At 44.3% G+C, this 14,290-nt stretch overlaps 1 protein-coding gene and 1 long non-coding RNA gene across 7 annotated transcripts in view; one reads left to right on the top strand and one right to left on the bottom strand.

Annotated features, from left to right (window-relative positions):
• Positions 1-14,290, bottom strand: part of LOC310746346 — a 105,643-nt gene that overhangs the window by 22,362 nt on the left and 68,991 nt on the right. The gene's annotated exons all lie outside the window — the stretch shown is intronic.
• Positions 1-14,290, top strand: part of LOC310745917 (sodium channel protein type 5 subunit alpha-like) — a 302,295-nt gene that overhangs the window by 282,534 nt on the left and 5,471 nt on the right. For 5 of the 6 annotated variants that reach the window (XM_083579152.1, XM_083579153.1, XM_083579151.1 and 2 more), the window contains 3 exons: positions 4,575-4,856; positions 11,604-11,657; positions 12,504-12,641. In XM_083579152.1, coding sequence (XP_083435278.1) covers positions 4,575-4,856; positions 11,604-11,657; positions 12,504-12,641 — 474 coding nt within the window. Of the gene's footprint in view, positions 1-4,574; positions 4,857-11,603; positions 11,658-12,503; positions 12,646-14,290 lie in introns of all 6 variants that reach the window. The other variant, XM_083579149.1, reaches the window with a different exon arrangement.

The following is a 14,290-nucleotide window of genomic DNA, read 5'->3' as shown; positions in this document are numbered from 1 at the left end:
CATGCATAGCTCTCACTCATAACCACCACAGGCTACACTGCTGTTGAGCACAAAATGTTCTACCACTCTTGCTTTCCAGGCTACCATGAAGGCTATTTCTTCCTCGAGCCAGCAATACAGTGACTGATTTATGATGAAGGAACAGCCGTGAATGACAAACGACAGTGAATCATAGGAGAGCTTTACGATTAATTGTTCACATCCCTCCCCTGCTCTCCTTTAACTTTTTTTCTAAAACAGTTGGGGGTTGTTTTTTTTTACATTAAGCTTTTTACTCATGCAAAATCGAAAAGTACAGAGAGACTATAATCAGAGTTGCAAAACATAAAAGCAGTACAGAGATTGTATTTTCCAAATAGATAAGGGAGCAGATATTGTAGAAAAATAAAAGCAAAGCACATAATGAGAGCCAAACTGCGATTTGGAGTTTTGCGTATCTGAATTTGGGACATAAGAAATGAAGTGCCACTTAGAAAAGCAGACTATAATTTTGCACATCTTTTCCCTGCCCTCCTTTCAAAAGGAAACCAGAGGGGAATACAACAGGGACAGAGCCTAAGGCTAATTAGGGAGAGGCCATAAGTCAGTGGCAGAGTGCATGCTTTGCCAGCTTTAATCTCTGGCACCTCCAGACAGTGAGATCTTGCTGGAAGCTGCCACTTCTTGCTTCCATGGCATCTGTAGGGGCACCTACAGTGAGATTCTGCTGCCCAAGGTGGCTGCCTCAGTCCACCTGATGGGCCGGCCGGTCCTGTTATCAGCACAACGCAGATGTGCACTCTCATGGATGCTATTGTCTATTTCATGTGAGCTTAAGTGCTCACATGAGTGCTCCTGGCATGCCCCGCGGAGGACCTTAAGGTCCACAAATGACAACACTTTGGAGGTCCCAAGTCTCAAGGTGGTTAGATTGGTCTCAACCAGGGCCTTTTCAGTACTGGCCCCGACTTGGTGGAACGCTCTGTCACAAGAGACCAGGGCCCTGCGGGACTTGACATCTTTCCGCAGGGCCTGCAAGACAGAGCTGTTCCGCCTGGCCTTTGGTTTGGACTCAGTCTGACCCTTATGTTGCCCTCCCCTTATGGTTTTGATCTATGGGCTACTTTTAAAATGAGGCTGCATTTTAAATTGTATTTTAACCTGTATTTTAAATTGGGGTGTTTTTTTCTTCTATTATGTTTTTATTGTAATTTTACTGGTGTTAGCCACCCTGAGACCGGCTCTGGCCAGGGAGGGAAGGGTACAAATTATTATTATTATTATTATTATTATTATTATTATTATTATTATTATTATTATTATTACTGTGCACCCCAGTCACACCTTGACCGCATTCCTGACACACGGTCCAGTTCCCTGCAGGATAGTCAATGACCACATCTCTTCTGTTTCCATAGAAATCCTTTGTCCCACAGCAGTCCCTCCTGTTTCCTTCCAGGGATAACCAGCACAACTTTATACGGCCGATATTGTATTAGAACGTACTAAACGAGAGGCAGCCAGTGTTTAATAATAATAATAATAATAATAATAATAATAATAATAACAACAACAACAACAACAACAACAACAACAACAATAATTTATTTGTATCCTGCCCATCTGATTGGGTTGCCCCAGCAAATCATTACATTGCAAGTGTCAGTACTAATGTTCTATACCAACAGAACACATGGGAACTTGAGACTCTCCAGATGCTATTGGGACTACAAATCCCATCACCCCGACCGTTGACCTGTGGGTGATGGGATTCGGAGTCCAGCAACATTTGGAGGGCCACATTCCCTCCCCCCCCCTTACAAAAGAAGAATGTTTGTTCACAATTAAAACAAATGACTGCCCTATCCTTGATTTCTAAAATACATTTTTTAAAAAGTCATCATCATTAGTATTTTTTCCAATGCACTAGAACAAATCGCCTTCCTCTGATGTATATAGAGTCTTGTGATCCTCCTTCTATTCTTCTCCTTTACAGACACTGCAAATGCTAATGGTGAAATCAATGTTATATGATGGGCTTGTCAGAAAGTCAGACACTGGCCTGTTAGAGGACAAGAAGTGACATTTCCCGTAATTTAATTCACACGTGACTCAAAATGTTATCCCCTCCCCAGTTCACTACCACTTTGTCTCAGTTTCCAAAATGTAAGCAGAAGGGGAGGAAGGTTAAGTCAGGAGCTCTCGGAAAAGCAGAAGGAGGCAAATTCAGAGAAAGCCACAAAGGGTAGACCAATTATTGCACTCCTCTACTTCAGTCTTGACGAAGAGTTGGCAGTGTCTGTGATAATGCCAGATTTATAGAAGACTTCCCAAGCCTTTAATATATCTCAGTAAGATGGAAACAGTCCAACAAAAGTTTGCCACGACTGAACCAAGCACAGTTTTAAATCAATAGAACTTAAGTTAATGCATCTAAGCTCCATTCTGCTGCTGGATCGTGACTTACCTTTTGCTGGATTGGGCCCCAGTGTAATGCTCTGCATGCATGTAAACCCTTTGTACTGTACATATGGTGGTTCAAAATATTGAGTGATGTGTCCGTAATTTGATGGTCATATTGTCCATTGGAATGCATGTTGCCATTATACTATTTCCTGCCAGGGACGACACTATGTGTTTGCTACATAATTCATTTTTGCTGCTTCAGAACCATATTGCAAATGTGACTTTTCTTCCCTTGATGGTATTATCTTGATTGATCTATGTCTTATTTGGTCCCAAACCTTTCCAAAAGTCAATCGGCATCATTCTCCCTGACATCATTGGGCTTTGGGCCGGATCGTACATTATCATATCCTTAATTGTACAGTATTATTTTGCATGCCCGATTAAACATGTTGTGTTGCTTCTGATCCTCTTTACAGTCCATGAAAAAAATGTAGATTTTTGTAGATAATAAGATGCGGGAGGTGGCAATATACTGTGTACTGGGGAAATGAAATCAAGGGTTAAATAGTGGCAGACCCAGTTGGCCCACTTACAGGATGGCAATCCAACTCTAAATTAGGACTGGAGGGACAGGGATGCATCCCTTTCCCCCATCTTCCATTTCAAGTAATATGTGAAATAGAAGGTGGTGACTAATTCGTTCCTCTTACAAAAGGGGAGAAAGATTGTGCAAATCAGCACCATGGATACCTCACATATTGCTTTAAGTCAGCCTTCCCCATCCTGGTGCATTCCAGATGTTTTGAACTACAATTCTCATCATCCCTTTCCATTGGCTATGCTGGCTGGGGGCTGATGGGAATTGGAGTCCAGCAACATTTTGAGGGTTGTGGAAGGCAGTTTTAGGTGCAAGGTGTATATAGGGGTCTGTTCCTCTGCCACAGGACTTGGAACACTGACTGGATAGAATGTATAGGCCATGGCTATTACCATGACCCTTCCAGCATGTCTTTGCTTTCTAATCAGTGGTGTCTTGGCCTCCAGCCCAGATTATATTTAACTTTTAGATCGAGAGTCATTGACATGGTGAAGTTGGACTACAGGTCCCAGCATCCCTGGCCATTGGTCAATATGGCTGGGGCCAATGGGAGTTGGAGTTCCAACATTAACTGTAGGGAGCCATGCTGGCTATCCCTGTTGTAGACCTTTGAGGAACAATGCTGTTCCAGTTGAAGATTATGTTAAGGTTTGGATTATGAGTCTTGCCTTCAGCCACAATGAACTAGTTTAAGCAGTTATGTAAATTGGGCTGCTTATGATGGTAGTACACCATTATGGACTTATATCATTTCATTAATTAGTCTAAAAAACACCTGGAGGGTGGCTGCTCCATCTTAGACCTTTGAGGATCAATGCCACGCAGCACAAGGAGATAGCTGTCAAAAAATATTTTTTAAAATAGCCAATCTATCCAAAGGACTTGTGAATCCTATACATGTCCACCTAGAAGTCTGATTGAGTTCAATGGGATTTACTCCCAAGTAAGTATGTATAGGGTTGCAGCTTGATAACCGTGTATAAAGTAACATGCTTCTGACTAGCTGAATAAACTAGGAAGCAGGCCGCATTTGGCACCAGTTGTAGCCAGCCTTGAACCAGAGGCTTCACTATTGCTCTGTCTGCTCCAGCTCATTCAAACAATGTACGTATGGGTACCGTGGCTTGCATTCTGGCACTGCAGTTGGTCTTTTTCCCCACTCAGCTGTAGAAAGCAGAACTCCTGTTGTGCTTCTGAGTAATTTCTCGTTTCCTCGGAGCTGTTAAAAAGCATGGGTGTCCCTGGGTCAGGAGCTGGCAACTTGATTTTCCATCAGTCATCAAAAGCAGCCAACACATTGTACACTCAGTATTATGGGCATTGTGTTACCTAGTCTTTACTAGGCTGTGTTCATTCAGGGCCTTCATCATACATAGACAGTTTAGAGGATGTTCCTCAGTTGAAGGATCCTAGATGAATCCATTGAACGTATTCTACTAGTTTAACATCATTCTTGCTAAAGACATTGAATGTCATTCTGCTTTTCCCAGCCTAACTCAGGATAGTGGGTGTAGAGTAGCAACTTTGGAGTTGTGACTTAAAGCCGGACCCCTGCAATAACTGTGTTCTTTCTTCTCATTCATCGAAGGTGGTGGTCAATGCTTTGGTAGGCGCCATCCCTTCTATCATGAACGTCCTGCTTGTCTGCCTTATCTTCTGGCTCATCTTCAGCATCATGGGAGTCAACTTGTTCTCTGGGAAGTTTGGGAAATGCATTAACAACACGATAGGTGATGACCCTATGAACCAATCATTGGTCAACAACAAGAGCGATTGCCAAAACTTGAATGAGACTGGAGAGTTGTACTGGACAAAAGTGAGGGTCAACTTTGATAATGTTGGCGCAGGCTACCTGGCTCTGCTGCAGGTGGTAAGTTCACTACTACTTATTCATGTTGTTATTAGGCAGTCACACTGACCGAAGGAATCTTAAGTCAATGTATTTATTTAGTAATAAATTCATTTATACACCACTCTTAATTTAAACACACACACCCCGCACAGAGTGGTTCACAAATGGTCAAATGTATAACACAGCAAAACAAAACCGTAAGACCATCTTCAGCCTTAACAGAGTAGCAAGTCAATAATCATGTAGACTGTTCGATGAACCAGGCACTCCCAAGCCTATTTGGCAATAACCACAGGCAAGTCCAGGGCATTAGAGAAAAGGTACATTTTTAGCACTCAGTGAAGCTGGATCTGTAGATGATTGAGTAATTGAATCAATTTGCATAAATTTGCCTTTTGGGGAGGGCAACCCAATAGTTCTGAAGCAGGGATGGAGAACTTGTAGCCCTCCAAGGGTTGTTGAAGTCCCATGAGCTTCAACCAACATGGCCAGTGGTCAGGGATGGAAGCAGCTGTTATCCAGCCACATCTGGAGGACCACGGGTTCTCCGCCCCATCCTTACTGGAATGCCTTTTCTAAGAACATGTATGGCACTTGAAGCTCAGATAGATAGATCTGTTGGCCAATTAATTGGAGGAATCCATTTAGCCAGTCGAAACAGTTTGAACTGATTAATCTAACCAATGAACTGTCTAAATCTTCCATGTTGTTATGCCAGTATGCCTGTTATTGGGGTAGGGTTGCACATCAATTAATTTAAGGAATTTATAAGCTACCCTTCAACACAAACAATAAGATAACAGTTAATAAACTTCAAACAGGAAGCAACAGCATTGATCCGATAAAGGAGTCTGAATCATAAAACAGTGTGGAAAATAGGATGTCCAGGGTAGAGTTCAGACAAATCTGATCCAAGAAACAGTGGGTTAGAATAGCTTGAGTAAAAATCTTTTGAAGGGTCTTTCTCATACCTCCACTGCAGCCCCCCAGATGATTCTCGAAATCTGAGGGACCCTCTGGAATAGCATGAGTTGTACATAGGAATCTCCTTCCTACAGAGTCAGGCTGTTGGCTTACACTGAGTGGTAGTGGCTGTCCAGGATTTCAGGCAAGGGTCTCTATCCCACCATACCTGGAGATACTAGGGTTGAACCTGGGACCCTCTGCAAGCAAAGCATGAGCTACAGCCCTTCCCCAAAGGAAGACTGCAGAGGGAGGTGGAAATCAGCAGAGAGAAGCGGGGAGGGGCTCGTGTGAGTGGTTGCTCTTCATAGATGACATTCCACAATGAAATAGCTTTCCAGTGGGTGCAAGAGGTTGCAGTGGTCAGGGAAAGTCGTGTAGCTGAATTTCCACTTGCACTACTGCGGATCCAGGACATTTCTCCCCTCAAACAAGTTCTCTAAATCAATAACCAGCCAAATGAAGATAGCCAATCCCTGTTATGTGTCCCCATCAGCAGGAACAGAGAGCTATACCGCTGCTGATCATGGAGGTTTGGTTTCCCTAATTTGGCTAATGGTTGTGGATAGACTTCTCCAATGTGCCTTTATCTAACCCCTTTAAGGGGGGAGGAAAAGGCCTTCTCAGCTAGTGACCTTCAGCACACAGAAATCTGCCTTGTATCATATCTGTCCATTGTTCCACCTGGCTCAGATGTTCTGGAGTACAACTCCCATCAGATAGGTTGGAGAGCACATGAGACAGAGCCTTCTTGGTGGTGGTCCTGCTTGGTGGTGGCTGGGGAAACCCAGCTAGATGGGCAGGGTATAAATAATGTTGTTGTTGTTGTTGTTGTTGTTGTTGTTGTTGTTGTTGTTGTTGTTGTTATGGAACTAACTCTCTTCCATTTAATATTCACTCAGCCTCTTCAGGCATTCAAGAGAGTCTTAAAATATTTTTACTATTGCACAAGAGAGCTTAGCATATCAGAATCGGGCACCTATTTCTCCGTATCCGCAAAATGCTTCATATTCTGCTTACTGAAGCTTCTGTTGTTTTTATCCCTCTTTGTGTGCCGCTGTGCCATGATGGCTCGGCCCTGGAATGCAACTAGTAAATATCTGGTATTAATAAATAAATAGTTCATGAGTACAGTCAGACACTGGTCCAGGACTGAGATGGCTAGTCAGGGTCAGGAGAAAAGTGGTGCAAGTTGTTTCTTAATTTGGTGGTGGGAAGGTGATTTAAGGCAAATATGTCACCACCGGTTCCGCTACCAGTTCAAATGCCTCCCCAAGTTTTTTACATGCTTTGCTCTTATATGACCTTTGCACTCTTCAGTGAATACCGAGCAAAGAATGTTGATGAGCCTATGCTGGAAGCTGTTGTGCCCTTCCAGACATCTCTGAGCATTCAGATCACATCCTGACTTACTTCCTACTTTGTTAGCCAATGTTAAGCCAGTGTCCCCCAGTTTGGGCATAATGGGGCACTATGGCTTAATGCAGACCAGATGTTGGTGCAGAAGTTGGTGTGTAATGGGAGAAATGGAAGAGAGGGTGAGGGAAGATGACTCAAGGAGCAAGACTCAGCCTCTACACTTTTTCCTGATTTATGAATCCAGAAATGATGAGTCAATCCAGGCCTGAATGTGTGTAGTAGGGGAGTTCCTACTTTCAGAAGAGAGTATTAGATTGGAGGCCCCCGTCTTCACTGCCCACACCTGGTGAACCAGATGCACTTATTAGCTTGCATGTTGAACACTGCAGAGCAAATATATCCCTGCTTTTTCCTGTTTCTACCCTGAAAGCAAAGCTTGCAAATGTGTGGCTTTTTATACCGATAGAAACAGTCTCTTTTGAAAAAAGAGGGAGCATTGTGTGCTGTGTTGCAGTTTCTAACTTTCTGCTAAATTTACTAGGGCATTTCATAGATCGATGTCATGACGCACCAAATATTTCTAGACTCTGCACAATTTGAGAGCCAACCTTTTTGTTTGTTTCTCCCTACTTGCAATTAGTAATATTCAGACAGGGGACTTAAAATAGCAAAGAGCACTCTAAAACGAAAGAGGAAGCAAAATTTGACACATGAATTTGGGAGGGCCTGCGATGGATCACCGTTTTGTGTCCCCATTAGTACTAGATGGAATTGTGGGGGGCCACAGGCCTTCTTGATGGGGAGCAATCTGCCCCCCTGGCATTCAGTCTAATGCATGCTATCACTGCAATCCTGCACACACTTATCACAGAACCATAGAATTATAGGGTTGGAAGGGGAACATAAGGGCATCTAGTCCAAAGTAGGAATTGCAGCTAAATAATCACTGCCAGGTAGCCATCCAAGCTCTATTTATAAACCTTAACTGAAGCAGAGTCCACCACCTCCTACGGCAGTCCATACCGCTGTTGAACAGCTCCTACCATCATAAGGTTTTTCCTAATGTTTAGTTGGAAGCTCTACTTCTTAGGAGGCGAGTCTCACTAAACTCAGCAGGACTTACTTCCAAGTAAACATGCTCAGGATACAGTGGTCTGTGTCTTTTGAACATGCTCCAGCCTCACCAAGGCTGCTTATGCACAATAGTTTGTTAAGCAGGTTTGTCGCTCTATAAAAGGCAAACTAAAGTTCCCAGGACTCTTTGAGTGAAGTCATGTGCTTCAAATGTCCTTTAAACACATGGTGTGTTTGTAGGCTAAGTCAGGAATGCCTGTTCTTTGTATCTGTGATACAGCACTGCAGGCTGAGTATAACCTTGCACCTGTTATTCCGGCCTGATCCTGCTTCTCCCTTGACGGTCACCATGCCACTAAGTTCTTCTCTATATGATCTCCCCCCCCCCGCCCCCGCTTTTGTAGCCCCCTGCGCAACGACAAATCCTTTGCTTGCCTGCCCACTTCGCAGGATGCAGAAAGGATGGAGAGATTGGAAAGAGCATTTTGGGTTTGGCCCTCCCAGTTCATTCAACTTCCTTGGGAAACGTTGGCTTTCTTTCTTCTTCATCCTCCAAGGAGACAGGGTTGCTTAGAAAGTGTGTGGGTGATGCTGCCTAATGAAATTCCAGAAGTCAGAGAGGGGGCTGAGCAGAATTTCCTGTGGACATATGAAGCTGCCTTATGCTGACGCAGACCATTGGCTGGGACATGTAGCCCAGTACTGTGTGCTCAAACTGGCAGCTGCTTAGGCGTATAGGTCTTGCTTAGCTCTGCTGCATGAAGATCCTTTTATTCAAGGGTGGGGGGCCTTCTTAAGACCGGGGATTGCTTTCCCCCAGGAGAAGCCTCTTGGGGGCCCTGTGCTGGTGGCAGGCAAAGGCCAGAGGCAAAAGCAGACAGAGGAATAGATGTGACTCTTGCCTTTATACAGTAAACTACAGTATAATCTTGCAAAAATCAGAGGTTTTTGCAAAAGCATTTGAGCAAGGCTGGTGAAGGTGTGGCACCAGGGAGTGGAGGTGCTGTCTGGAAAGAGTGCTAAGGGCCAGGTAGAAAAGCCTAGGGGGCCACGTTCAGGCTGTGGGCCCAAGGCTTCTCACCCCTGCTTTAATGAAGGGACCAGAGGTTGAGCTGGGATCTCATGTCTGCAAAGCATATGCTCTACCTCTGAGCTACAGCCTCTCTGTTAGGCAAGAGACCAGACCAGATGGCAGTGCATAGGACCAAGAAACTATTCCCCATTGCACTGGAACAGACATAGTTCCATACCATACTATTTCTCAGCTTTCCCAAACAATGTTATTGGCCTTGGAGGTAAAGTTCACAAGAGCTGAGCTTGCTGTATCAAAGTCATAGATAGATGAGATTTAAGGTTTTGCAACCAGCTTTGGGAAGTGGTGGTGATGACATAGTAGACAAGGGGGTTGTTTGTTTCCTACACAGGCAGGGACAACCACCAGCCCTATGGGGTGATTTAGGCTTGCCCACTCCCATAGCTGGCCCATTGGCCTCCTGGGCCAAAGCATAACTTGACCCCTTTCAGGCACAAACTTGAGATCACTGCCTTCCTGTGTTGCTTATCTGGTCTTGTTTTGTTTTAGTTTGATTCAGAGTTAGCCACAGTCTGATGGCACATGCCTTCTATGCAATAGCCTAATCATCAGCTGTAAGCTTTGACCCCAAGATGAATTTATCAGCAGTTAAGTCTCATCCCAACACACACATACACACCAGCCTATAACTAATTTCAATAGCAGACAGTATTTTAGCTGGACCTGTGCCATGCAGGACAATATCACACAACACTCCCATAAAGATCTTACCACCTTCAGATCTGGTCTGTAAGTGGTTACTAATTCCCCCGTAATTTTATTTCCCTCCCAGTTACGTTTCCCACCCCTGCCTTTCACGATATCACCACTTCTTTGCAGAAGTGTCTTGCGAAGGATTCCAGAAGCCTAACTGAGCTCTGGATTATCTTACTACTAGGCTCCTCAGGAGTTGGGGGGGGGGAGAGAAGGGGAGGGGAGCTGGATGGGACAAAACAGCTTTATAATTGACAGCTCTGCTATCCAACAATGCCTTATTACCATCCAGATCAGCTCATGAACCGTAATTGTGAAGTTCAGAAATTGTCGGGTTCTTTCTTTTTCCAATGCTAAACGCCCCGTTTATAGTCCAGCTGGAATCTTGGCCAAATCATGCCCCCAGATGGGAATGCCATGCAGAGATGGAAGATTGCTTTGCCAATGGGAGAGAGCTGTGAGGAAAGATTAGAGCAATTTGGAGAGCGAGTGTTCCACAGAGCAGGCAGTTCAACCTCTTTCTCCTCCTCCTAACCTCTTTTGGGCAAGAGAGTCGGCTTTTAAGTGGGAAGGGACTAGAAGAGGCTCAGGTTGCCACCCGCAGGATTACAGAAACATTGGGAAGCAACTATTAAACCACCTGCAAAAGGGATCAATAGTACAGGATTAAATCATCATTTGTTTCAGTGAAACAAGCTGCTGTATCGCCTCAGGCCTCTCAACCCTCCTTTTTCATATTACGAATCAGTCGGTTCCAAAAAGCACACTCAGGTTTTGCTGAGGGAGGCTGGTGCATTAGAGGAAATGAGGCAATGCACCTCCAACTAGCTTTCACGTGCCCTGCCTTCTCACTTACATCCAGTCCAGGGGGTGGCGCTGTCACCTTCCTTCTCCTCCTTAGTTTCAGTGTTTCCCCTTGCGCAACTCAGCAGGGATGGGGGGATGGATGACAAAACTAGGACTGGTTGGCTCTGCTTGTCATTGGCTCTAGCGCCCCCTACTGTTGGCCTCCCAGCTCTCTCACCTACCAGTACCAATGGACATCAGCCACACAGGTTGGAAGTATGTGTGCCATTACAAACCAGGGTGCTACTTAGGGCAAAGCGGACTGCCTCTCCTGTTTCCTCCCTTCTCCCTATCACACACAGACCAGTGCTTCAGATCACACGTGATTACCCCAGAGTTCATCCCACTGCCACCCCACCCGGTCCCAGCAAGCACAATGCTGCCTCTGACCCACGCCATGGCTGTTTAGTGGGGCAGCGAGAAGAGGATGGCAGCCTTTTGTGAACTTTCTTGAGCTAACTTGTCTTAGGATCTAAGCTGGTGCCTGTTAAAAGCTTGCTTTCAGTCATTAAACAAGCATCCCCCATAATAGAAGACAACCTGCTCAATAGCTAACTCTGTTCCTTTACATAAGCCAAAATCCATGGGGTGGTTTGGTTTTTTTTTATTGTACTAACAGTGAAAAATATTTCCCCCCACATAATAGTGCAAATAAGGTACAAAGCTATAAAGTAACCATTAACGCAAATGCATATTATGATTGTCTTAATTACATGCATTGCTTTTCTTTTTCCTAGGCAACTTTTAAAGGTTGGATGGAAATTATGTATGCTGCGGTGGATTCACGAGAGGTGGGCTGCTCAGATAAAGGACTTTGTCTACTAACGTCTTGCATTATTTTATTTCTTTGTTTGGTGTTTGAACCAGTGTCTCCTGCTTGCCGGTAATGTACACAATCTACTGGGAAGTTCTCCTGCAAAGCCCGCATCAAAATAAATGGGAGATGCACAGAAAAGCCAAGGTGACTCATTCTGAGCACCCTACATTGTACTAAAAGGGAAGCTTCGTGAGTGATGCTCATTGATGAGGCTTGTGCAGAAGATTTTTCCAGTGAATCATTCTCACTTCTGCTCATGTTTTAGCATCAATTTGGACTTTTCTTCTTATACTAATTTTTTTTGATGATGTGTGTTATTTAGTTTACTACTTAATCATGCTTTAATTGGCAACTAGAAACACCAGAGTCCCTTGAAATTTGGACTGTTTTAGCATTAACTCTTTTTTTAACAGAAGAGACACATTAAATGCAATTAGCCCCATCGAAAGAAATAGCCATCAGGCTAACATAATTAAAACTCAGTTCACACAACAAATATGCATACACTCATCATGTGGAGATAGTTGTGCCCACTGGCTCAGGCCCTCCACCAACTCCCAACTGAAGGTCGAGACATTCGTGATGAGCAAATACTGTCATTTGAAAAAAGAGTTTTTTAAGTAATTCTTTTCAGATGTCATAGGCTATGCAGTAGGTGAGGCCTGGTATCCACCTAGCAGCCAAATAATTTCTCTGAGCTGCATAGAATGTGTTGTGCATTTCAAAGTAGGAAACACACACCTTGGTTTTAGTTTAGGATGCCAGTGGACATTCATCACCCTTTCTTTGTTTTCTCCATGTTGCTTTTTTTTTTTTGCAGCGTGAGGAGCAGCCCGTCTGGGAATATAACTTGTACATGTACCTCTACTTTGTGATCTTTATCATCTTTGGCTCCTTCTTCACTCTGAATCTCTTCATCGGTGTTATCATTGACAATTTCAATCAGCAAAAGAAAAAGATAAGTAACACCTTGTCAACCAGGCAGCTGTGAGTTGTGGAAGTGGGGCAGGGATGTCCATAGCTCAGTGGTGGACCATGGTCTTTGCCCAATATCCAATTCCTGCCATCTCTGGTTGGAAGCATCAGGTAGCAGGTAGACCTCCGCCTGAAAGACACAAGAGCCCTGCAGCTGGGTCAAGCCAATAACCCATCTAGTCCAGCATCCCCTTCTTACATTGGCCAATCAGATGCCCATTATGAGAAGCCTGAAAGCAGGACCTGAGTGCGCAATGATGCAAGACTGCCAGGACAGTGATTGGGTAGGGTTCCTCCTCCCCTTGTGATCTGGTTAATTCTTAGAGGCCAGAGTAGTTGTCCATCCAGCCCATGATGGTCTACTTCAACCAGTCATGGCTCTCCAGAGTTGTCTCCTCCTCCTTGATCCTTCTAGCTAGAGATACCAGAGATTGAACCTGAGGGCACCTTCTGTGTGCAATGCAAGTGTTCTGCCATTGAGCTGTGGGCTTCTCCCTGTCACCTGTTTTCATTCAACTGCTGGTCAGTATGTTGTGATGCACCTATTCCCAAACAAAATACTCAGAAGGGAAAAGACAAAGTCAGTGAGCAGTATCTCCTGAAGTTTGCACAAATGACCAAAGAGGACCACAAAAAAAGGAAAGGAAAGGGGTTATATATTACTTCCATTGTGCAAAACGGTAACAATGAAAAGATGGAGGAAATGCAATCAAGCACTCAGCTAATTGTATGTAGCTATTCCAAAATTGAAATAAACATGGAAATATTGTGGCCAGTACATAGTCCAAGCCATACTACCCTGAGCTCCTTGGGGAACAGGTGGCATAAAAATGCAATAAATAAATCACTGCTGAAAAACAATGAATTCTAATCTGGTTCTGAAAAATGCTGGCCCAATAATCCGTATCAGTTCCTCCTCTTAGGATGGAGGAATGAATCTGTCAGTTTTGGTTTCTCTCCCTTTCTGTTTTCCAGTCTAACATTCAGTTCACCAAATTTCCCATATGTTTGCAATTTCCATACCGCCCCCGTCAAGTCCTCATGAAAATTCATCAGCATTTTACCATTCATTTCTCCTAATGTGGGGCATATGGGGTGTTAGGGGAGGGGTAGTAGGTCTGGTGGGGGACACGTCCTTCCTTCTGTGGTCCCTACCCTGCACTTAGAGAAGAAAAACTCTTATTGTAAACCTCTGCTGCCTTGTGGGATGTATTCAGGAGAAGAAAAGGCGAAGGAGTAAACCCAATAGAAATCTGGAGTGGAGTCCCTAAGATGCTTAGATGGCGTCTTCTATATCTCCTTCTGGCATTTCCTACAGCCAAGCTGGTGTCAAACGTCTTGCTCTGCTTTCCTTTGGACCACATCAACAAGGCTGAGAGGGGGGTCTTGTTATCTGGGCAGCCCAGGACCTCCATACACACAGCCTAGGCTTGTGCGTCAGAGCAGCCTCTTCAGTGCTGCTGATGCAGCAATTTGACTTCACCCCAGAGGCGCACACCATTTTCTCTTGCGACGGATGCCAGCAACAATCTCCTAATGTGCATATTTTGTATTCAATTTAGCCTTCCGGCAATATTTCCCTTAATACAATGCGTTTTTGTGTATTATTTTCACCAATAACGTGCATTTTTA

This window comes from Podarcis filfolensis (assembly GCF_964270895.1).
Source record: "Podarcis filfolensis genome assembly, chromosome: 12".
Classification (NCBI taxonomy): domain Eukaryota; kingdom Metazoa; phylum Chordata; class Lepidosauria; order Squamata; family Lacertidae; genus Podarcis; species Podarcis filfolensis.
The sequence above is the reverse complement of the archived record's forward strand: the minus strand, read 5'-3'. Positions and strand labels throughout refer to the sequence as shown.